A 23,850-nucleotide genomic window follows, 5' to 3' on the forward strand; every position below is an offset into this window, starting at 1 on the left:
GTGCCTATAAGGGCTATGAGTGTCTATAGAGGGCACACGGGTATCTATAGGGCCGATGAGTGTCTATCCATAGGGGCCATAAGTGTCTATGGCGGCCGCGCCAGGTCTGTGGGACCGAATGCCCCTGCGCTCCCGGGTCCGCTTCCGCCCGGAGTGGCGTCACCCCGGCGCCGCTTCCGGCGCCGCTTCCGCCCGGAGCGGCGCCACTTCCGGGCGGGGCCTAGCGCCGGTGTCGCTGTCAGTGTCGCGATGCGGCTGCCGGTGCCGCTGCGGCTGCAGCTCCGGCCCGGGGCGGCGGCGGCCGGGCCCGGGTACCGGCAGGGCCAGAGCCCGGGACCGCGGATCCGCGAGTATTTTTACTACATCGATCACCAGGGGCAGGTACCGGGACCCCCCGGAGCCCCACGGTGGGGGGGAACGGGGTGTCCTGGGGGGAACCGGGGGCACTGGATCCCAAAGAGACCCCGGGGGGGGGATCCCTGAAATAGCATCAGAGGCCTCGGGGCGGATCCCGGGTGGAGCTGAGAGGGGCATCCCGGACAGATCCCAAAATGATCCCATGCGGGCTCAGGACAGATCCCGGGCAGCCCCAAAACCCCAGGCAGACCCCACGTGGATCCGGGGCAGATCCCAAAAGATCCCAGATGGATCCAGGGCAGATCCCCAAAAGATCCCAGATGGATCCAGGGCAGATCCCAAAAATATCCCAGATGGATCCAGGGCAGATCCCCAAAATATCCCAGATGGATCCAGGGCAGATCCCAAAAATATCCCATGTGGATCCAGGGCAGATCCCCAAAAGATCCCAGATGGATCCAGGGCAGATCCCAAAAATATCCCAGATGGCTCCAGGGCAGATCCCAAAAGCTCCCACGTGGATCCAGAGCAGATAAAAAAAAAAGATCCCAGACGTATCCAGGGCAGATCCCCAAAATATCGCAGATGGATCCGTGGCAGATCCCCAAAAGATCCCACGTGGATCCAGGGCAGATCCCGGGTACACCCAGGACAGATCCCCAAAGGATAGCACGTGGATCCAGGGCAGAGCCCCAAAGGATCCCACATTGATCCAGGGCAGATCCCCCAAAGATCCCAGATGGCTCCAGGGCAGATCCCAAAAGCTCCCACGTGGCTCCAGGGCAGATCCCCAAAAGATCCCAGATGTATCCAGGGCAGATCCCCAAAATATCCCAGATGGCTCCAGGGCAGATCCCAAAATATCCCAGATGGATCCAGGGCAGATCCCAAAAATATCCCAGATGGCTCCAGGGCAGATCCCAAAATATCCCAGATGGATCCAGGGCAGATCCCAAAATATCCCAGATAGATCCGGGACAGATCCCCAAAAGATCCCATGTGGGTCCAGGGCAGATCCCAAAAGCTCCCACGTGGATCCAGGGCAGATCCCCAAAAGATCCCAGATGGCTCCAGGGCAGATCCCAAAAGCTCCCACGTGGATCCAGAGCAGATCAAAAAAAAAGATCCCAGACGTATCCAGGGCAGATCCCCAAAATATCCCAGATGGATCCGTGGCAGATCCCCAAAAGATCCCACGTGGATCCAGGGCAGATCCCGGGTACACCCAGGACAGATCCCCAAAGGATAGCACGTGGATCCAGGGCAGAGCCCCAAAGGATCCCACATTGATCCAGGGCAGATCCCCCAAAGATCCCAGATGGCTCCAGGGCAGATCCCAAAAGCTCCCACGTGGCTCCAGGGCAGATCCCCAAAAGATCCCAGATGTATCCAGGGCAGATCCCCAAAAGATCCCAGATGGATCCAGGGCAGATCCCCAAAATATCCCAGATGGCTCCAGGGCAGATCCCAAAATATCCCAGATGGATCCAGGGCAGATCCCAAAAATATCCCAGATGGCTCCAGGGCAGATCCCAAAATATCCCAGATGGATCCAGGGCAGATCCCAAAATATCCCAGATAGATCCGGGACAGATCCCCAAAAGATCCCATGTGGGTCCAGGGCAGATCCCAAAAGCTCCCACGTGGATCCAGGGCAGATCCCCAAAAGATCCCAGATGGCTCCAGGGCAGATCCCAAAAGCTCCCACGTGGATCCAGAGCAGATCAAAAAAAAAAGATCCCAGACGTATCCAGGGCAGATCCCCAAAATATCCCAGATGGATCCGTGGCAGATCCCCAAAAGATCCCACGTGGATCCAGGGCAGATCCCGGGTACACCCAGGACAGATCCCCAAAGGATAGCACGTGGATCCAGGGCAGAGCCCCAAAGGATCCCACATTGATCCAGGGCAGATCCCCCAAAGATCTCACATGGATCCAAGGCAGATCCCCCAAAGATCCCAGATGGATCCAGGGCAGATCCCTAAAATATCCCAGATGGCTCCAGGGCAGATCCCAAAAGCTCCCACGTGGATCCAGGGCAGATCCAAAAAGATCCCAGATGGATCCAGGGCAGATCCCCAAAATATCCTACATGTATCCAGGGCAGATCCCAAAAGCTCCCATGTGGATCCAGGGCAGATCCCCAAAAGATCCCAGATGGATCCGGGGCAGATCCCCCAAAGATCCAGATGGATCCAGGGCAGATCCCAGGCACACGCAGGACAGATCCCCAAAGGATACCACGTGGATCCAGGGCAGAGCCCAAAATGACCCCACATGGATCCCCAAAAGATCCCAGATGGATCCAGGGCAGATCCCCAAAAGATCCCAGATGGATCCAGGGCAGATCCCAAAAATATCCCAGATGGATCCAGGGCAGATCCCCAAAATATCCCAGATGGATCCAGGGCAGATCCCAAAAATATCCCAGATGGCTCCAGGGCAGATCCCAAAATATCCCAGATAGATCCGGGGCAGATCCCCAAAAGATCCCATGTGGGTCCAGGGCAGATCCCAAAAGCTCCCACGTGGATCCAGGGCAGATCCCCAAAAGATCCCAGATGGATCCAGGGCAGATCCCAAAAATATCCCAGATGGCTCCAGGGCAGATCCCAAAAGCTCCCACGTGGATCCAGAGCAGATAAAAAAAAAAGATCCCAGACGTATCCAGGGCAGATCCCCAAAATATCGCAGATGGATCCGTGGCAGATCCCCAAAAGATCCCACGTGGATCCAGGGCAGATCCCGGGTACACCCAGGACAGATCCCCAAAGGATAGCACGTGGATCCAGGGCAGAGCCCCAAAGGATCCCACATTGATCCAGGGCAGATCCCCCAAAGATCCCAGATGGCTCCAGGGCAGATCCCAAAAGCTCCCACGTGGCTCCAGGGCAGATCCCCAAAAGATCCCAGATGTATCCAGGGCAGATCCCCAAAAGATCCCAGATGGATCCAGGGCAGATCCCCAAAATATCCCAGATGGCTCCAGGGCAGATCCCAAAATATCCCAGATGGATCCAGGGCAGATCCCAAAAATAGCCCAGATGGCTCCAGGGCAGATCCCAAAATATCCCAGATAGATCCGGGACAGATCCCCAAAAGATCCCATGTGGGTCCAGGGCAGATCCCAAAAGCTCCCACGTGGATCCAGAGCAGATCAAAAAAAAAAGATCCCAGACGTATCCAGGGCAGATCCCCAAAATATCCCAGATGGATCCGTGGCAGATCCCCAAAAGATCCCACGTGGATCCAGGGCAGATCCCGGGTACACCCAGGACAGATCCCCAAAGGATAGCACGTGGATCCAGGGCAGAGCCCCAAAGGATCCCACATTGATCCAGGGCAGATCCCCCAAAGATCTCACATGGATCCAAGGCAGATCCCCCAAAGATCCCAGATGGATCCAGGGCAGATCCCTAAAATATCCCAGATGGCTCCAGGGCAGATCCCAAAAGCTCCCACGTGGATCCAGGGCAGATCCAAAAAGATCCCAGATGGATCCAGGGCAGATCCCCAAAATATCCTACATGTATCCAGGGCAGATCCCAAAAGCTCCCATGTGGATCCAGGGCAGATCCCCAAAAGATCCCAGATGGATCCGGGGCAGATCCCCCAAAGATCCAGATGGATCCAGGGCAGATCCCAGGCACACGCAGGACAGATCCCCAAAGGATACCACGTGGATCCAGGGCAGAGCCCAAAATGACCCCACATGGATCCCCAAAAGATCCCAGATGGCTCCGGGGCAGATCCCCCAAAGATCTCACGTGGATCCAGGGCAGATCCCAGACTGGGGCAGATTCCAAAAACATCCCAGATGGATCCAGGGCAGATCCCAAAAGCTCCCACGTGGATCCAGGGCAGATCCCAAAAAACATCCCAGATGGATCCAGGGCAGATCCCCAAAAGCTCCCAAATGAATCTGGGGCAGATTCTCAAAAGATCCCAGATGGACTCAGATTCCAGAGAGACCCCAAACAAACCCCAGCCAGATCCCAAATAGAACCCACATGGACCCAGTACAGATCCCAGATGGTCCCAAGACAATTCCCCTAAAAAATCCCTAGATGGGCTCAGGACAGACCCCAAACAGATCCCAGCGGGATGCAAGAAACATCCCAGACAGATCCTGGCCAGATCCCAGATGGATCCCAAACCGAGTTGAGACAGATCCCACCAATGTTAAACACAAATGACTAAATAACTAGGTGGGGCTCAGAACAGATGGGTGGACCCTGGGTGGATCCCAAAGAGACCCCACATGGATCCCGGACAGATCCCCAAAAGGCACTAGATGGACTCGGGACAGATCCCAGAGAGACCCGAACTAAACCCCAGACAGATCCCCAAATGAACCCACCTGGACCCAGGGTGATCCCCAGAAGATCCCAGATGGACTTAGGACAGATCCTGAGCAGCCCAAAACCAAACAGATCCCAAAATGATCCCCCATGGATCCAGGGCAGATCCCCAGGAGATCCCAGGTGGACCCAGGACGGATCACGGCTGGATCCCAGGCAGATCCCCCCATGGATTGAGGGCAGATCCCAGACACACCCAGGACAGATCCCCAGATATCCCAGATGGACTCGGGACAGATCCCAGAGACACCCAGAACAAACCCCAGATGGATCCAGGATGGATCCCAAATAGAATCCACATGGACCCAGGACAGATTCCCTAAAAAAAACCTTTGATGGGCTCAGGACAGACCCTAAACAGATCCCAACAGGATGCAAGAAATATCCCAGACAGATCCTGGCCAGATCCCAGATGGATCCCAAACTGAGTTGAGACAGATCCCACCAATTTTAAACATAAATAAATAACTAGATGTGCCTCAGAACAGATCTTGGATGGATCCCAGAGAGACACCAGATGGATCCTGGACAGATCCCCAAAAGACAACATATGGACTCGGGACAGATCCTGGGCAGCCCAAAAATGAACCCCAGGCAGATCCCAAACAGACCCCAGATGGACACGGGGCAGATCCTGGGCAGATCCCAAATAGAATGCACGTGGATCCAAGGCAGATCCCAAACAGATCCCAGCCAGACCCAAGACAAGCCCTGGACAGATCCCAAACCAAGTGGAGACAGATCCCACCAACAGATCCCTCCCTCCCCAAAAATCCTACATGGGCTCAGGAAAGATCCCAGATGGACCCCGTACCCCAAACAGATCCCAGATGGATCCCAGGCAGATTCCCCCTCAAAAAAACCCTAAGTGGGCTCAGGACAGATCCCGTGCGGAGCTCAGATCCCAGACAGATCCCAGATTGACCCAGGACATACCCCAGACAGATCCCAAATTGATCCCGCATGAGCTCAAGGCAGATTCCAGGCAGATCCTGGCCAGGCCCAAGATGGATCCCTGGACAGATCCCAAACCATCCTGAGACAGATCCCACTGCCAGATCCCCCAAACAAACCCATATGGACTCAGGACAGATCCCAGGTGGAGCTCAGATCCCAGATAGATCCCAAATAGATCCCTGGTAGACCCAGGACAGATCCCAAGTAGAACCCATGCAGATCCCAGGTGGATCCTGGTCGGATCCCCCAAGACCCCAGATGGATCCTAAACAGATCCCAGCCCCCCCGGGATCCAGCAGCAGCTTTGGGGGTTTTGAGGTGTTTTCTGGCTTTTCCGCAGCTTTTCCTGGACGACACCAAAGTCAAGAACTTCATCACCTGCTTCAAAGGTACCGGCACCACAAACGGCCCCAAAACCCCCCCAAAAAACTCCCCAAACCCCCAAAATTCCCCCAGAAAGCTCCCAAATCCCCCAAAATTCCCCCAACTCTGCCCCAAAATTCCCCAAATTCCCCCCAAAACCCCCACCCCAAATCCCCCCACATCTGCCCAACCCCCCTCACTCACCAACACGGTCCCCTCACCATCAGCCTTCGTTAGGGTCTGATCCTTAATTAATTGGGCTCCGATCCTTAATTTGGATCCAAGTCTTAACTGGGCTCCAATCCTTAATTGGGATCAGATCCTTAATTAATTTGGATCCAAGTCTTAACTGGGCTCCAATCCTTAATTGGGATCAGATCCTTAATTAATTTGGATCCAAGCCTTAACTGGGCTCCAACCCTTAATTGGGATCAGATACTTAATTAATTTGGATCCAAGTCTTAACTGGGCTCCCATCCTTAATTGGGATCAGATACTTAATTAATTTGGATCCAAGCCTTAACTGGGCTCCAATCCTTAACTGGGATCAGATCCTTAATTAATTTGGATCCAAGCCTTAATTGGGCTCCAATCCTTAATTGGGATCAGATCCTTAATTGGGATCAGATCCTTAATTAATTTGGATCCAAGCCTCAGTTGGGCTCCAAGCCTTAATTGAGATCAGATCCTTAATTAATTTGGATCCAAGCCTTAACTAAGCTCCAATCCTTAATTGGGCTCCGATCCTTAATTAGGATCCAAACTTTAATTGAACTCCAGTCCTTAATTGGGATCCAATCCTCAATTAATTGGGCTCTGATCTTTACTTAGGATCCAATCTTTAATTAAACTCCAGTCGTTAATTACGCTCTAATCCTTAATTAGGGTCTGATCCTTAACTGGGCTCCCATCCTTAATTAGGATCCAGCCCGTTATTGGAATCTGGTCCTTAATTATTTTGGATCCAATCCTTAATTGGGCTCCAATAATTAATTAGGATCCAATCCTTAATTAATTTGGATCCAATCCTTAATTAGGATCCAATCTTTAATTTTGCTTCAATCCTTAATTAATTGGGATCTGATCATAATTAATTTGGATCTGGTGCTTAATTTTTCCCTGATCCTTAATTGGGCTCTCATCCTTAATTAATTGGGCTCTGACCATTAATTAGAATCCAATCTGTAATTGAGCTCCAGGCCTTAACTGGGCCCTAGTCCTTAGTTAGGGTCTGATCCTTAATTGGGCTCCCATCCTTAATTAGGATCCAGTCCCTCATTGGGATCTGATCCTTAATTAATTTGGATCCAATCCTCAATTCAGTTCTGATCCTTAAATAACTGGGCTCCAATTCTTAATTAGGATCCGATCGTTAAATAATTAGGATCCAATCCTTAATTAACTGGGATCCGATCCTTAATTGTGATCTGATCCTTGATTGGGATCAAATCTTTAATTGGGCTCAAATCCGTAATCGGGGTCCAATCCTTAATTAGGATCCAGTCCTTAATTGCGCTCAGACCCTTAATTGGGCTCCAATCCCTACTGGGAGGGGGGCGTCCCCGCTCCCCCACCTTTGCCGGTGACAAATTAACCATTGGGCACCATTTGCGTATTAATTACCTTATTAATTAAGCACCTCCTGCCATCCATAACTCTTACACACACTTGTTTCCCCCCCAAACCGCCCCATCGCTCTTCCCCACCGCCGCTAACGAACCCAACCCCAATCCCCCCGCCTTCCCCCACCGCTAATTCATTAATTAATTAACCTCCGGGCGCTTAATTACAGACGTCCGGTTCCTCGCCTTCTTCTTCAAGCAACTGCAGCCCAACCGCAGCGGCCGCTACGAAACCCAATTCCCCTTCGTGTCGCTGTGCGGGCGCGAGCGCAACTTCTTGCGCTGCGACGACCGGCCCGTGGTCTTCACCGAAATCCTCCCCGGTACCGGCACCGACACCGGCACCGAGCGGCTCCTCTCCTATTGCGGTGCCGGCGACCGCTTGACCATCCCTTTCCAGCCCCAAAATTTGGTGGTTTCACCCCGAAACGGGCGGTTGTACCACCCGGCGCCGACACGGGTGGGTGGCGTGGGGTTGGTGCGCTCGACGTTGGCGTTGGAGTGGGATCCGTGTTTCGAGTACGAACTGGGGCCGGCGCAGCCCCCCACCCATTTTAACTGGGAAGGGCGGCGCTACCGGCTCACCGGGGAGTTGTTGCCATTGCTCCACGGTGGGGAATCGGCCGATGTCACCGTCACGCCGTGTCAGGGTTGAGCGGGGGACGCCCAACGCGCCTCGTCACCCCCGCGCACGGCGACTCGCGTTAATCTGTGAAAAATAACAAAATCTGTGAAAAACAACCAAAAAAAAATAGGTTTAACAAGTCCAATTCCATGCCGAGCGCTCACCACGATTTGGTTGAGTTATTGTAGGGTCTACCTATAAACGGCGCCGCGGTTAGGGTTACCGCAACCTCAACGCCTGCGAGCGGTGGCGATTTATTCATCAAGTTGCGCAGCGTTAATTAATCGGCGAAGGAGGTGACACAAGGCACCGGCGGGTGTTACCAACGCCCATCCGTGGCTGATGACGCGGTGACAATAAAAGGGAAGAGGTGCCAGAAAAAACACCGAGAAAAGGCGGAAACGCCAAATTTTAAAAGGAAGGATGAGGCGGGATGGCGGTGAGGCCGCGGCGCGTCACCAGCTGCCATAGGACACACCAAATGCTACAAGTTTTTGGTTACAAGGCAAAGTAGTCGAGGGCTCCAAGCTGGCAGAGGTTGGTGGTCCAGACGGCGTCGGCTCTGCCGGAACTCACCAGGATCTGACACAGCTCGGCGTTCACCGCCGCCAAACGTTCCTCGTCCACCGCGTCCTCAAAAACCCAACCGGAGCCGGGGAGCGGCTGCGGCAGCTCGTGGTTGTAACAATCCACGGGGTACGGGTAAACAACCAGGTGCAAATCCGGCAAAACCAGCATTTTCCGTAACAAAGTCTTGAGTCCCGGGGTGGAAAGGGGGTTCCCGAACAGTCCCAAGCACCGGAGATGGGAGCAGCGGCAAAGCGCCGGCAGCAGAACTTCCAACCGCGCGTCCGTCAGGCGACACTCCACCAGATCCAGGTGACGGAGCGAGGCCGAAGATTCTTCCAAGAGACGCCCGAGGGGTCCGAGAAGGTTTTCAGTGAGATCGTGGCCGCTCAGGTCCAGTTTCTGCAGCGCCGGAGCGTGGGGGCTTTGGCAAAGGAAGGCGACGTCGCCGGGAAGGAGGGAGCAGAACGGCAGCTCCAGACTTTCCAGTGGGGCCTGCAGGTCACTGCCCGGGGGGGGAAAACAAACCGTGAGCCCCCAGAAGCATCACCGCACCAGTGCCGGGCTGAACTTTGTCTATATATCGCGTTCCCGGAGGAACCGCGCCAAAACCACCCGGATCGCACACCAAAAATTCCCCCCCTGCGCACAAAAAGAGCAATTTGGGGATCTGCTTCACCTGAACTTACCTGAGAAGCTGCCTCAGTTTCCCCGAAAGCCTGGAGGAGCCTAAATTAAGCTCACGGAGAGCCGGCAGCTTCCCCAGCTGCTCGGCGAGACACCGGAGCCCGGCGTCCGTCCCCGCCGCCGCTCGCCGCACGTCCACGTTGCTGTAAGGCAGCTTGAGGCTGAGGAGGCGGGTGAAGCGGGCGAGATGTGGCAAAACGGCGCAGAGCCCGGCCAAGCCCAGGTTGTTGAAGCGCAGATCCACCCGGCGCACACCGGCGGGATCCAGCAGCTCCAGCAAACTCACGGTGCCAGCGACCGAAAGCTCCTCGGCGTGGAAGTCGCGGCATTTGAGGCGCAGGGGAGCGGCGGCGCCGGCACGGAGGGCGTCGCGGAGGACGGCGAAGGACGCGGCGTTGACGAAGAGATCGGCGCGAACCTCCACGGTGACGGGTTGCGGAGCCACCGAGGCGCCCAAGGGACCTTTGTGGCGTTTGGAGCCGCGTTTCAGGCACTCGCGGTGGTGTTTGGAGACCTCGAGGGCGGCTTTGGCCAAGGCCACCGTGCCGGACCAAAGGCTCATCCCCTCCGGGCCGCGCTCGGCGTCATCGTCCTGGAGACCCGTCATGTCCAGCACGCGCAGGCGGCAGCGTCTGGCGCTAAACCAGAAATCGGTGAACAAACGAGCCGGGGAAACAACACGCGCAAAAAACCAACCCGTGGTCGGTCACCGCGGTCGATCCGATGGCCCCAAGTGTTGTCACCTCCACGTCCCCTCCCCAGGAAGAAGAAAATCATCTCCCGTGGAATTCAGCAACCCCGGCACGTACCTGGTGCCGCCGCAGGGCTCGTCCAGTGCCCGGCGCAGCTGCGCCACCACGGCCAGGATGACGGCCTGGACGCAGGGTTTGCTGGGTTTGTCCCCTAGGTGACAATCGCGGTGACAGTCATGGTGACGGTGACCCAAGAGGTGGCGGAAGCTGAGGAGGGGGAAGGGCCAGGCGGCCAGCAGGGGCGGCAGCGCCGGCGTCCGTCCATCCAGGCAGGCGGCGCGGAACAGGACGGGGTAGAGCTCGGCGGGGACCAGCGCCAGGACGCGGCGCAGGGCGCGGGGGTGGCCCACCAGGCGGCGGGCGCAGAGGAAGAGGAGGGAGCGCATGGTGGGGAGGCTGCGGGGAGAAATGGGGGGGACAGGGAAGAATTAGGGATGGGGGGGCAGTGGGAACTGGGGTGTCCCCCATCACAGGGACCCCCCCACAACCTGCTCCCCCATGACCCCCCTAATCCAGCCCCCCCACAACCTGGTGCCACCCTCACAGGGACCATCTGCACCCCCCCAAACTGGTTCCTCTTATGACCCCCTAATCCAGCCCTCCCCACCTCCCCCCATCACAGGGACCCCCCCACAACCTGCTCCCCCATGACCCCCTAATCCAGTCCCCCCATCACAGGGATGCCCCACAACCTGGCACTGCCCTCACAGGGACCCTCTGCACCCCCCCAAACTGGTTCCCCCCCTATCACAGAGACCCCCCACAACCTGCCCCCCCCATCACAGTGACCCCCCATGACCCCCTAATCCAGCCCCCCCATCACAGGGACCCCCCCACAACCTGGTGCCCCCCACACAGGGATCCTCTGCACCCCGCCTAAACTGTTCCCCCCTCCCATCACAGGGACCTCCAAATGACTCCCTAATCCTGCCCCCCCATCATAAGGACCCCCCACAACCTGCCCACCCCCCATCACAGGGACCCCCCATGACTGCTTAATCCAGACTCCCATCACAGGGACCCCCCACAACCTGGTGCTGCCCTCACAGGGACCCTCTGCACCCCCACAAACTGGTTCCCCTCTATCAAAAGGACCCCCCACAACCTGCCCCCCCCCATCACAGTGACCCCCCATGACCCCCTAATCCAGCCCTCCCATCACAGGGACCCCCCACAACCTGGTGCCACCCTCACATGGACCATCTGCACCCCCCAAACTGGTTCCTCTTATGACCCCCTAATCCAGCCCTCCCCCCCCTCCCCCCATCACAGGGACCCCTCCACAACCTGCCCCCCCAATGACCCCCTAATCCAGCCCCCCCATCACAGGGACCCCCCCACAACCTGGTGCCCCCCACACAGGGACCCTCTGTACCCCCCCAAACTGTTCCCCCCTCCCATCACAGGGACCTCCCCATGACTCCCTAATCCTGCCCCCAAATCATAGGGACCCCCCACAACCTGCCCACCCCCCATCACAGGGACCCCCCATGACTGCTTAATCCAGACTCCCATCACAGGGACCCCCCACAACCTGGTGCTGCCCTCACAGGGACCCTCTGCACCCCCCCAAACTGGTCCTCCCCCTATCACAGAGACCCCCCACAACCTGCCCCCCCCATCACAGTGACCCCCCATGACCCCCTAATCCAGCCCCCCCATCACAGGGACCCCCCACAACCTGGTGCCACCCTCACAGGGACCATCTGCACCCCCCAAACTGGTTCCTCCTATGACCCCCTAATCCAGCCCTCCCCCCCCTCCCCCCATCACAGGGACCCCCCCACAACCTGCCCCCCCATGACCCCCTTAATCCAGACTCCCATCACAGGGACCCCCCACAACCTGGCGCTGCCCTCACAGGGACCCTCTGCACCCCCCCAAACTGGTTCCCCCCCTATCACAGAGACCCCCCACAACCTGCCCCCCCCCAATCACAGTGACCCCCCATGACCCCCTAATCCAGCCCTCCCATCACAGGGGCCCCCCACAACCCCCCTAATCCAGGCCCCCCATCACAGGGAGCCCCCCCGCAGTCCCCCTGATCTGGCCCCTCCATCACAGGGACCCTCCCAATGTTGCCCCCCCACAACACAGGGACTCCCCCTAACCTGCCCCCACCCCTTACCAAGACTCCACCCCCCCCAGCCCCCTTAACCCAGCCACCCCCAATACGGGGATCCCCACAGCTCCCCCTGACCAGCCCCCCATCACAGGGACACCCCATTGCCCCCCCATAGTCCCCCAAAGCCGGCTCCCCCATCACAGGGACCCCCCCGTTGTCCCCTCAACCTGGCCCCCCATCACAGGGACCCCCCACAACCCCTTTAATGTGCCCCCCACACATCACAGGCACCCCCCCTAACCTGCCCCCTCCCATTACAGGGACCCCCAGAGCCCCACTAACTTGGGCCCCCATCACAGAGACCCCCTCCTAACCCACGCTCCCCCAGCCCCCCTAACCAAGCCCCAAATCGTAGGGACCCCCCACGGCCCCTCCATCACAGGGACCCCCCCACAACCCTCCTAACCTGCCCCCCACACACACATCACAGGGACCCCCAAACCCCCGCAACTCATCCCACCCCCCCAGAACTCCCCTAGCCCCCCCCACATGACTCCCCCGTCACAGGGACCCCCCCATGGCCTCCCCAACCCTCACCCCCATCATAGGGACCCCCCTAACTCGGGTTCCCTCCTCACAGTGACCCCCCATGACCCCCTAATCCAGGCCCCACCTCACAGGGACCCCTCCAGCCCCCACGCAACCCGGGACCCCTGTCACAGGGACCCCCCCATGGCCCCCTAACCCGGACCCCTCATCCCAGGGACCCCCCAACCCGCTCCCCCCATCCCAGGGACCCACTCACCGCACTCCAGATCACCCCACTCTCCGCCGGCCCCTCCGCTCTCCCGCTCCCTCCGCACTTCCGGGCATGCGCGCTGCCGCCCCCGCCTCTAACCAATCAGGGAGCGCGCTGCACTACGGAAGGCGGGCCCAACGCCGTTCCTCGGCGACTCCAGTCTCCCCATTTCCATTAGTTTGTGCTGCTGTCACTCTCCGCTCCCTCCCTTCCCATTGGCTGAGGTGCGGCGGGAGCGGGAGGTTCGCTCTGAGGCCCGGACGCCTGAGTCCCCTCCCCTTCCCCTTCCAACTGGTTCGTGCTGCTGTCACTCTCCGCTCCCTCCCTTCCCATTGGCTGAGGCGCGGCGGGAGCGGGAGGTTCGCTCTGAGGCCCGAACTCCTGGGTCCCCAACCCCGGGGGCGGCTCCGGGACCCCCAAGAGGCCTCAGATTCCCCCCCGGGAAACCGGCCCCGGGCTCCATGGAGCGGCAGCGGGAGGTGAAGGCGCTGCTGAAGCGCTGGGAGGCGGATTTTCTCCGGGAGCGGCAGAGGAAGCCCAGCCAGGTTTGTAACCTCCCGGCTGTCACCGGGGGCGCTGCCTGGTGCCCTTTCCATAAGGCTTTTATTTAAAGCATCTCTATTATGCCTTTCCATAAGGTGTTTCTATAGGGTCTTTCCATAATGTCTTTCTCTAAGGTTTTTCTATAAAGCATTTCCATAAAATAAGTCTATAAGGCATTTCTGTAGGGTCTTTCCATAAGATCTTTTCATAAGGCATTTCCATAATGTCTTTCTACATAGTATTTCCATAAGTCATGTCCATAAGGCATTTCTTTAAGGTTCATCCATAAGGTATTTCTGTAGGATCTTTCCATAAAGCCTTTCCCTAAGGCAATTCCATAGGGTCTTTCCACAAGGCATTTCTATATGTTTTTCCATAAGGCATCTCTATAGGGACTTTCCATAGGGTGTTTCCATGACGTCTTTCCCTAAGGTTTTTCTATAAAGCATTTCCATAAGGTATCTCTAGAAAGCATTTCTATATGGTATTTCCATAAGGTACATCTATAAGGTCTTTCTATAATGTCCTCCAATAAGGCATTTCTATAGGCTCTCTCCATAAGGTGTTTCTATAAGACCTTTCCATAAGGCATCTCTATAGTGTTTCCATAAGGTATTTCCTTGACTTCTTTCTCTAAGGCCTTTTTATAAGGTCTTTCTATATGGCGTTTCCATAAGGTCTTTCCTAAGGTGTTCCTTTATGGTCTTTCCCTAAGGCATTTCTATAGGGTCTTTCAATGAGGCATGTCCATAAGGCCTTTCCATAAGACATTTCTATAGGGTCTTTCCATAAGGTGTTTCCAATAAGGCCTTTCTATGTATTTCCCTATGGTATGTCCATAAGGCGTTTCTATAGGGTCTTTCCATAAGGTGTTTCCAATAAGGTCTTGTTATGTATTTCCATATGGTATGTCCATAGGGTCTTTCCATAAGGCATGTTCCTAATGTTTTTCTCTAAGGTCTTTCTATATGGCATTTCCATAAGGTCTTTCTATAAGGTATTTTCATAAGAAAAGCCTATAAGGTATGTCCATAAGGCATTTCTAGAAAGCATTTCTATACGGTCTTTCCATAAAGTATTTCTAGAAGGTCTTTCCCTAAGGCATTTCTATAGGATCTTTGCATAAGTTTTTCCCATAGGGTCTTTCTATATGGCATTTCTATAAGGTATTTCCATAAGGTCTTTCTATAAGACACATCCATAAGGCGTTTCTATGGGATCTTTCCATAAAAGATTTCTATAAGGCATTTCCATAAGATCTTTCTATAATGTTTCTCTAAGGCAGCAGGTTTTGGAATCTAAAGGTTTGAATTTAACATGTTTGGGTATTTAAAGGTTTGAATTTATCAGTTTTAGGTTCTAAAGGTTCAAATTTAACATGTTTGAGTATTTAAAGGTTTGAATTTATCAGTTATAGGTTCTAAAGGTTCAAATTTAACATGTTTGGGTATTTAAAGGTTTGAATTTATCAGTTTTAGGTTCTAAAGGTTTGAATTTAACAGGTATTGGGATTTAAAGGTTTGAATTTATCAGTTTTAGGTTCTAAAGGTTTGAATTTAAGATGTTTGGGTATTTAAAGGTTTGAATTTATCAGTTATAGGTTCTAAAGGTTCAAATTTAACATGTTTGGGTATTTAAAGGTTTGAATTTATCAGTTTTAGGTTCTAAAGGTTTGAATTTAACAGGTATTGGGATTTAAAGGTTTGAATTTAGCAGGTTTGGGGATCTAAAGGTTTGAATTTAAGAGGTTTTGGGGATGTAAAGGTTTCAATTTATCAAGATTTGGGATCTAAAGGTTTGAACTTGACGCGTTTTCAGGTCTAAAGGTTTGAATATATCAGGATTTAGGGATCTAACGGGTTATAAAAAGCCCCAACCCTCTTATTCTACCATCAAGGCCAATCGTGCTAATTGACTCATTAACCCAAAATAACGATCTCTAACTTGTTTTCCACAGGCCGACATCGAAGAGGCCCCGGAGGACACCAGACGTGAGTGGTGACGCGATGTGACACAATGTGACACAATGTGACACAATGTGACACAATGTGACACAATGTGACACAATGTGACACGCGGTGATGCGGGATCTGCTGCTAAATACCAAATATTCTGTAACAATGGGATTTTTGGCCTTTTAAAGGGCTCTACAAGGAGTACAAGATGCTCAAGAAGCAGCGAGAGGAGTCGGATCCGCCCCGACCCGAACCCCCGGACACCCCGACAGCGGAGAAAGTACCGGAAAATGTAATAGATTTGGCGTTTAAAGGTTGAATTTAGCAGGTTTGGGGGTCTAAAGGTTCGAATCTAAAGGGTTTGGGGGTCTAAGGGTTTGAATTTAGCAGGTTTTGGGGTCTAAAGGTTTAAATTTAACGGGTTTTGGGGGTTTAACGGTTTGAATTTAACAGGTTTTTGGATTTAAAGGGTTGAGTTTCGCAGGGTTGGGGATTTAATGGTTTGGATTGAACAGGGTTTGGAATCTAAAGGTTCAAATTGGGGATTTAAAGGTTGGAATTTAGCAAGTTTGGGGATGGAAAGGTTTGAATGTTACAGGTTTTGGGGTCTAAAGGTTTGAATTAAAAAAACATTGTGGTATTTCAGGGTTTGAATTGAGCAGGTTTAGGACCTATAGGTTTGAATTTAGCAGGTTTTAGGCTCAAAAGGTTTGAATTTATCAGCTTTTGGGATGTAAAGCTTTAGATTGAACAGGTTTGGGGATTTGATGGTTTGAATTGAGTGGGTTTTGGGGATCTAAGGGTTGGAATTTTACAGGTTTTGGGGTCTAAAGGTTTGAATTTAAAGCATTGTGGTATTTCAGGGTTTGAATTGAGCAGGTTTAGGACCTATAGGTTTGAATTTAGCAGGTTTTGGGGTCTTAAGGTTTGAATTTAATGAGTCTGGGGATTTAAAGGTTTGAATTTAGCAGGTTTGGGGATGTAAAAGTTTGGACTTAACAGGTTTTGGGGATCTAAAGGCTGAATTTAGCAGGTTTTAGGCTCAAAAGGTTTGAATTTATCAGCTTTTGGGATGTAAAGCTTTAGATTGAACAGGTTTGGGGATTTATGATTTGAATTTAGTGGGTTTTGGGGATCTAAAGGTTTGAATTTTACAGGTTTTGGGGTCTAAAGGTTTGAATTTAAAACATTGTGGTATTTCAGGGTTTGAATTGAGCAGGTTTAGGACCTATAGGTTTGAATTTAGCAGGTTTTAGGCTCAAAAGGTCTGAATTTATCAGCTTTTGGGATGTAAAGCTTTAGATTGAACAGGTTTGGGGATTTGATGGTTTGAATTGAGTGGGTTTTGGGGATCTAAAGGTTTGAATTTAACGCTGTGTGGTGTCCCGGCAGGTGCCGAACTCCGGTTGTTGGGGCGCACACCTGAACCGGCAGCCGAAAACCCCGGCGCCAAACCGCAGTGACCGCTCCGTGCCCAAATCCTCGGTGCAATATTATGGGATGAAGCTCAAATCCAACCTGGGAACTGCCGAGAAGGTCAGGACCGGGAATTAGCACCGAGCTTCTCCTAAAGCTGCTTTTGACCTTTTTTATCCCCAAAATTCATCTGAGTCCCATCTGTCCTTCCTCCCGTTTACAGGAGACACCTCTGACCCCCAGGAGGATCCCCAGGCTGCCCAAAAACCTGGTGACAAGTGCCAAACGCCCGTCCCCGCCGCCAACGGAGGCTCCACAGAGTGAGGGCGATCTCGTCCTTCCTCCCTCGGTGTCAGGCCTGGCCCCACTCATCCTCACCGCAGGACTGAAGCCGAAGCCGCCGCCGACCCCGCCAAATAAATACCAGCGGCTGAAGAAGAAGGTGGCAGAGACATTGGGCTCGGTGGACGCCGGCTGGTTGCGGCGGTGCCAGGGGACGCTCGGGGACAAAGAGACGGTGCCACGTGTCGCGCAGGACAGGGGAGATTCCGGGAGGAAAAGGCCACGTGGAGATGAAGATGATGAAGATGAAGGTGACGCAGCGGCTCCCACGCCGCTCAAACGGTGCTGCGGCTCAACCGAGGGAGCGTTTGGCAACGCCGATGTGCCAAAGCGGAACCGGGAGGGGGTGGAAGAGCACGTGAAAGCACCAAAAATGAGCGAGATAGTGCCGGATCCTTCACAAAACCTCCTGGAAGAGGAAGAGGAGGAGGAGGAGAAGAACAAACCCACCCGCCGAACCAGCACTACCAGGTGGGTTCACGTCTCAGAAATGAAGCCGGTAATTAAATTCAATAAACACGGGCAAGACCATTAAATACAACCTTAAGATCTCCAAAAAAGCACCAAAACGTGCTCAGAAAAATACATCGCAAGAGCAAAGGTGGCTTTTTTCTCTCAATTTTTATAAATAACGAGCTGCTCTTCCCTTAATTCCTCATCTTTGGTGTTAAATCAGGAATTTTGGGGGCAAAGGGATACGTTTTTTAGCCTGATTTTTTAATATAATGACGCCCTGGGTGCTTTTTGCCTCTCCCCGAGCGTTTTCATCGCCCTCGGTCACATTAAAAGGATGAAAAATTGCCAGATTCTTTCCCTCGAAGGCGTTTTGTGGTTTGTAACCAACCTCTTTGCTCTCAGAGCTGCTCCCCGGAACCGCCAAAACTTCGTCCGCCTCAACCTGAAGAGGAAAACTTACGTCCGCGGTTTCGCCCTGCGGGGAAATCGCCTCCGCAAGCAGGTAATGGCACCAAAATCCGCGCCCTCGAACCCGGTTCCAGCCAAATTTACGTTTATCCGGCCCAGGATGAATTTAAAATTCTTCCAGGTCTCGCTCGTCTCTCCCTCAAATGTTTCCCTTCATTCTTAGTTCTTCCTCATTTTTTCCCTTAATTCACCCTCAAATTTTTCCCTTTGTTCTCTCAGCCATTTTTCCCTTAATCCTCCCTCAAATTTTTCCCTTAATTCTTAGTTCTCCCTCCAATTTTTCCCTTAATTCTCCCTCCAAATGTTCCCTAAATTCATAATTCTCCCTCAGATTTTTCCCTTAATTCTCCCTCAGATTTTTCCCTTAATTCTCCCTCAGATTTTTCCCTTAATTCTCCCTTTGATTTTTCCCTTAATTCTTAATTCACCCTTCAATTTTCCCCTTCTCCTTTCACCACATTTTCCCTTGATTCTCCCTCAGATTTTTCCCTTAATTCGCCCTTCAATTTTTCCCTTAATTCTTAATTCACCCTCCAACTTTTCCCTTAATTCTTATTTCTCCCTGAATGTTTTCCCCTCCATTTCCCCTCAATTTTTTCCCTTCATTCTTAATTTACCCTCATATTTTTCCCTTCATTTGCCCTTCATTTTTTCCCTTAATTCTTAACTCTCCCTCCAAACTTTCCCCTTAATTCTCCCTCCAATTTTTCCCTTAGTTCTTAATTTTCCCTTATATGTTTCCCTTCATTCTTCATTGGGAGGGAGTGTGGAGCTGCTGAAGGCAGGAGGGCTCTGCAGAGGGATCTGGATAGACTGGAAAAATGGGCCGATTCCAATGGGATGAAGTTCAACAAGGCCAAGTGGCGAGTCCTGTTGGCCACAACAACCCCCTGCAGCGCTCCAAGCTGGGGACAGAGTGGCTGAAAGGGACCTGGGGGGACAAATGGACAGGAAGCTCAACATGAGCCAACAGTGTGGCCAAGAAGGCCAATGGGATCCTGTCCTGTATCCAAAATGGCGTAGTCGGCAGGATAAGGGCAGTGATCCTTCCCCTGTACTCTGCACTGGTGAGGCCACACCTGGAGTATTGTGTTCAGTTCTGGGCCCCTCAGCTCAGGAAAGAGATTGAAGTGCTGGAGCGGGTCCAGAGAAGAGCAACAAGACTGGGGAAGGGACTTGAACACAAGCCCTATGGGGAGAGGCTGAGGGAGCTGGGCTTGTTTAGTCTGGAGAAGAGGAGGCTTAGAGCTGAGCTCAGCACTCTCTAGAACTACCTGAAGGGCAGTTCTAGCCAGGTGGGGATTGGGCTCTTCTCCCAGGCAGTCAGCAATAGGACAAGGGGGCATGGGCTTAAACTCTGCCAGGGGAAATTTAGGCTGGAGATTAGAAAGCAACTCTTTGCAGAGAGAGTGGTCAGGCATTGGAATGGCTGCCCAGGGAGGTGCTGGACTCACCGGCCCTGGAAGTTTTTAAGCTGAGATTGGACATGGCACTTAGTGCCATGATCTAGTCAATGGACTGGAGTTGGACCAAGCGTTGGACTTGTTGATCTCTGAGGTCTTTTCCAACCCAGTCCATTCTGTGATTACCCAAACCCCGCCACGGCGGCAAAATAAAACATCATAAAATCCGCTTTTATCCAAACTAAAAATATAAAATTAAGCAGAAACCGCGTGGTTTTGTTTCAGATGTGGAAGCAGAAATGGCGGAAAAAAGCCAAGTGGTTCGGAGGAGGCGGCGGATCCAGCGCCCGAAGCTCCGACGTTTGCTTCAAGTGCGGCGCCACAGGGCACTGGGCGTCTGAGTGCCGGGGCCTTGGTAAGCTTGGCTCAGCAAAGCGGGGCTTAGCTCTGGCTCGAGCATCTTTTGGGCTTTTCCCACTCCCTGCAACTTCTCCGCGTGGATTTTCCGGGTGAGGAGAGGGGGAAGCGATGAGGCGGTTGATTTATCGGGGGGGTTTTGCCAGGAAAGGCGAATTCCGCCCCGTTGCCGGAGGATCGCGGTGGTGCCGATGATGAGGAGGATGAGGATGACCTTCCTCTCCCCACACTGGAAGAAGTGGCTCGCAGGACCAATTCCATTTGCCGCGATCTCTCCGGTGAGGCCCCGGCGGTTTGGGGGGATCTAAAGGGTCAAATTGGACACGTTTTGGGATCTAAAGGTTTGAATTTGACGGGTTTTAGGGTCTAAAGGTTTGAATTTCACAGGTTTTTGACGTTTAATGGTTTGGATTTCACAGGTTTTTGACGTTTAATGGTTGGGATTTAGCAGGTTTGGGAGATCTAAAGTTTTGAATTTACCAGGTTTTGGGGATTGAATGTTTTTATTTCAGCAGATTTGGGATTCTAAAAGTTCAAATTTAACAGGTTTTGGAATCTAAAGGTTTGAATTTAACAGGTTTTGGGGATCCAAAGGTTTGAATTTAATGGGTTTGGGTTTTAAAGCTTTGAATTTATTACGTTTTGGGGATCCAAAGGTTTGAATTGATCACGTTTTGGGGATCCAAAGGTTTGAATTGATCATGTTTTGGGGATCCAAAGGTTTGAACTGATCAGGTTTGGGATGTAAAGGTTTGAGTTTAGCAGGTTTTAGGATTTAAATGTTTGAATGTAACAGGTTTTTGGGTATAAAGGTTTAAATGTCACAGGTTTTTGGCATTTAATGGTTTGAATTTCACACGTTTTAGGATCTACAGGTTTGAATTGAACACGTTTTGGGACCTAAAGGTTTGAATCGAACAGGTTTGAGGGATTTAATGTTTTGATTTTAGCAGATTTGGGAATCTAAAGGTTCGAATTTAACAGGTTTAGGGATCTAAAGGTTTGAATTTAACAGGTTTTGGGTTTCAAAGCTTCAAGTTTATCACATTTTGGGGATCCAAAGGTTTGAATTGATCAGGTTTGGGGAATCTAAAGGTTTGAGCTTAGCAGGTTTTGGGATTTAAATGTTTGAACGTAACAGGTTTTGGGGATCTAAAGGTTTGAATTGATCAGGTTCGGGGGATCTAAAGGTTTGAATGTAACAGGTTTTTGGCATTTAATGATTTGAATTTAACTGGTTTGGGGGATCTAAAGGTTTAAATTGAATGGGTTTTGGGGATCTAAAGGTTTGAACTGAATGGGTTTTGGGGATTTAAAGGTTCGAATGGAACAGGTTTGGGGATTTAATGGTTAGAATTTAGCACTTTGCGGTATCATCGCAGCTGCCGGACTTTGTGCGGTGAGGCCCCGGCAGTTTTCCCGTCGCCCTCCGGTGACACGTTGTGGCCAAATCGGGGATGAATTCCTAGAGCTGCAAAGTCATTTTCTTTTCCCCTCCTGCAAAGTTTTAGCACCTGAATTTACCCCGGGACCCATTTCCTCCAGGAATTCCTTGGAAAATCTCACCGGCGAGTCCCAACCATCACCTTTGTCCCCAACAGGGACCGGAGACAACGGGGAAAACTCGGAGAATATTCCGGAAGTGCCGATGCCGCCGTACGAGCCGCCCGCTCCCCCTGCGCCCGTGGAGCCGCTTTACGCACTGGGGCCAGAGGGGAAAGTTCAAGGTATGACCCCCCATGGCTTTGCAAGCGGGACTGGGGGGTTTGTCCCCACTTTGTCCCCTCCCCGACCGTGTCCCCAACCCCACAGAGACCCCCCGGGAGGTGTTTGAGGCTCTGAAGACGCTGGGTTACAGCTCCTTCCGCCCTGGCCAGGAGGTGGCTGTTATGAGGATACTCTCCGGTGGGTTTGGTTTCCCCTTCCCCGCGATCCCTGTCCCACGCAGGGTGACCTGATTGTCCCCAAAACGTCCCTGATGTCACGCCAGGTCTCTCCACGCTGGTGGTGTTATCGACGGGGATGGGGAAGTCGCTCTGCTACCAGCTCCCCGCGTATCTCTACCACAAACGCTCCAAGTGCATCACCCTGGTCGTGTCACCGCTCGTGTCCCTCATGGATGACCAGGTACCACTCACGGGGTCCCCTACGTGTCACCGTGGCCACCGGCAGGTGGGTGACAAGCATCATTCACAGGTCTCGGGGCTGCCACCGTGTCTCAGCGCCGTCTGCATCCACTCCAACATGCCCAAAACGCAGCGGGACGCAGCGATGGAGAAGGTGAGACACCCAATTTTCCGGGGACGTCCTCGCCGTCCCCCTGTCACCGTTTGGTGACAGCCCTGGGAAACGCGGTTTGAACGCGGCGCAGGTGCGACGCGGCGAGGCGCAGGTGCTGCTGCTCTCCCCCGAAGCTCTGGTCGGCGGCGGCGCGGCGGGATGCGGTTACCTGCCCGGCGCCGATCGGCTGCCGCCCGTCGCCTTCGCCTGCGTGGACGAAGCTCATTGCGTCTCCGAGTGGTCGCACAATTTCCGTCCCTGTTACCTGCGGCTCTGCAAGGTGCGTGGGGAGGGGGTTTGGGGGTTAAAAATCAGGGAAATAGACCTCTGGATTATTTTGCACCGTTTTTTCGGCAGGTTCTCCGGGATCGCTTGGGCGTCCGCTGCTTTTTGGGGCTGACGGCGACGGCCACGTTGGCCACAGCGCGGGACGTGGCTCAGCACCTCGGCGTCCCGCCAGAGGAGGGGGTGACGGTGCGCTCAGCCGCCGTGCCGCCGAATCTGCGCCTCTCCGTGTCCCTGGACACCGACCGGGATCAGGTAGGGATCGGAAAATGGGGTTTATTGCTGCCTGGGGTGGGACAGAGTGTCCCTCGGGTGACAGGGTGTCCTGGGAGGGTACAGGGGGTGATAGGGTGTCCCTGGGGTGACAGAGTGTCCTGGGAGGGTACAGGGGGTGACAGGGTGTCCCTGGGGTAACAGGACGTCCTGGGAGGGTACAGGGGGTGACAGGGTGTCCTTGGGGTGACAGAGTGTCCTGGGAGGGTACAGGGGGTGACAGGGTGTCCCTGGGGTGACAGAGTGTCCTGGGAGGGAACAGGGGGTGACAGGGTGTCCCTGGGATAACAGGACGTCCTGGGAGGGTACAGGGGGTGACAGGGTGTCCCTGGGGTAACAGGACGTTCTGGGAGGGTACAGGGGGTGACAGGGTGTCCCTGGGGTGACAGGGTGTCTTGGGAGGGTACAGGAGGTGACAGGGTGTCCCTGGGGTAACGGGGTGTCCTGGGAGGGTACAGGGGTTGACGGGGTGTCCCTGGGGTGACGGGGTGCCCTGGGTGGGTGCAGGGGGTGACAGGGTGTCCCTGAGGTGACAGGGTGTCCTGGGGGGGGTACCGGGGTTGACAGGGTCTCCCTAGGGTGACGGGGTGTCCTGGGGGGTACAGGTGCTGCCCAGGGTTGGCCTTGGGGTGACAGGGTGTCCCAGGGGGGTACAGGCTGTGCCTAAGGGGTGATGGGGTGTCCCGGGGGTTTACAGGCGGTGCCCAGGCTTGGGGACAGCCTTGGTTTGTCACCAGCTCCGCTCGGGCACCGGTACCTGACCTGCCGGTGACAATGAGCCGGGACAGGCCTTGTGCAGCACTGGGGGGGACATGAGGACATTGCAGGGGACAAGGGAGGGGACATACAGGGCTT

General features: G+C 53.6%; 3 protein-coding genes across 7 annotated transcripts in view; 2 read left to right on the forward strand and 1 right to left on the reverse strand.

Annotated features, from left to right (window-relative positions):
- On the forward strand, window positions 1–8,450 carry C2H8orf82 (chromosome 2 C8orf82 homolog). Its single transcript, XM_065054673.1, has 3 exons — window positions 1–381; window positions 6,018–6,066; window positions 7,833–8,450. Exons 1-3 carry the CDS (start codon window positions 16–18, stop codon window positions 8,315–8,317), a joined length of 900 nt encoding a protein of 299 aa, XP_064910745.1. The 5' UTR covers window positions 1–15; the 3' UTR covers window positions 8,318–8,450.
- On the reverse strand, window positions 8,160–13,253 carry LRRC14 (leucine rich repeat containing 14). 2 transcript variants are annotated; one of them, XM_065054671.1, is made up of 5 exons: window positions 13,164–13,253; window positions 10,351–10,689; window positions 9,544–10,179; window positions 8,864–9,359; window positions 8,160–8,371 (listed from the first exon to the last, which is right to left on the reverse strand). In XM_065054671.1, the coding sequence occupies exons 2-5, from the start codon at window positions 10,677–10,679 to the stop codon at window positions 8,342–8,344; spliced, it is 1,491 nt and encodes a 496-aa protein (XP_064910743.1). In that variant the 5' UTR covers window positions 10,680–10,689; window positions 13,164–13,253; the 3' UTR covers window positions 8,160–8,341. The 2 variants fall into 2 exon arrangements, with proteins under 2 accessions (XP_064910743.1, XP_064910742.1); XM_065054670.1 differs by lacking the exon at window positions 8,160–8,371 and having other exon boundaries at window positions 8,526–9,359.
- RECQL4 (RecQ like helicase 4) overlaps window positions 13,164–23,850 on the forward strand; it is a 16,494-nt gene continuing 5,807 nt past the window's right edge. For 3 of the 4 annotated variants that reach the window (XR_010470821.1, XM_065054664.1, XM_065054665.1), the window contains exons 1-14: window positions 13,165–13,702; window positions 15,658–15,691; window positions 15,844–15,947; window positions 17,048–17,191; window positions 17,295–17,884; window positions 18,272–18,371; window positions 20,026–20,155; window positions 20,304–20,435; window positions 21,759–21,884; window positions 21,970–22,062; window positions 22,148–22,284; window positions 22,354–22,437; window positions 22,529–22,717; window positions 22,795–22,977. Coding sequence is in view for 2 of the 4 variants with exons in the window: in XM_065054664.1 (XP_064910736.1) it covers window positions 13,619–13,702; window positions 15,658–15,691; window positions 15,844–15,947; window positions 17,048–17,191; window positions 17,295–17,884; window positions 18,272–18,371; window positions 20,026–20,155; window positions 20,304–20,435; window positions 21,759–21,884; window positions 21,970–22,062; window positions 22,148–22,284; window positions 22,354–22,437; window positions 22,529–22,717; window positions 22,795–22,977 (2,130 nt within the window). In the remaining 2 variants the exon portion in view is untranslated. Of the gene's footprint in view, window positions 13,703–15,657; window positions 15,692–15,843; window positions 15,948–17,047; window positions 17,192–17,294; window positions 17,885–18,271; window positions 18,372–20,025; window positions 20,156–20,303; window positions 20,436–21,758; window positions 21,885–21,969; window positions 22,063–22,147; window positions 22,285–22,353; window positions 22,438–22,528; window positions 22,718–22,794; window positions 22,978–23,850 lie in introns of all 4 variants that reach the window. The other variant, XR_010470822.1, reaches the window with a different exon arrangement.

The sequence above is a fragment of the Columba livia genome, chromosome 2, assembly GCF_036013475.1.
Source record: "Columba livia isolate bColLiv1 breed racing homer chromosome 2, bColLiv1.pat.W.v2, whole genome shotgun sequence".
Taxonomy (NCBI): Eukaryota; Metazoa; Chordata; class Aves; order Columbiformes; family Columbidae; genus Columba; species Columba livia.

Coding starts and splice junctions, on each gene's coding strand:
- LRRC14 (XM_065054670.1), bottom strand. CDS start 10,679: ATGCGCTCCCTCCTCTTCCTCTGCGCCCGCCGCCTGGTGGGCCACCCC. Junction 10,180..10,350: donor GAGCCCTGCGGCGGCACCAG/GTACGTGCCGGG, acceptor TTTCTGGTTTAG/CGCCAGACGCTGCCGCCTGC. Junction 9,360..9,543: donor AAACTGAGGCAGCTTCTCAG/GTAAGTTCAGGT, acceptor CCCCCCGGGCAG/TGACCTGCAGGCCCCACTGG.
- C2H8orf82 (XM_065054673.1), top strand. CDS start 16: ATGAGTGTCTATAGAGGGCACACGGGTATCTATAGGGCCGATGAGTGT. Junction 382..6,017: donor ACATCGATCACCAGGGGCAG/GTACCGGGACCC, acceptor GCTTTTCCGCAG/CTTTTCCTGGACGACACCAA. Junction 6,067..7,832: donor CTTCATCACCTGCTTCAAAG/GTACCGGCACCA, acceptor GCTTAATTACAG/ACGTCCGGTTCCTCGCCTTC.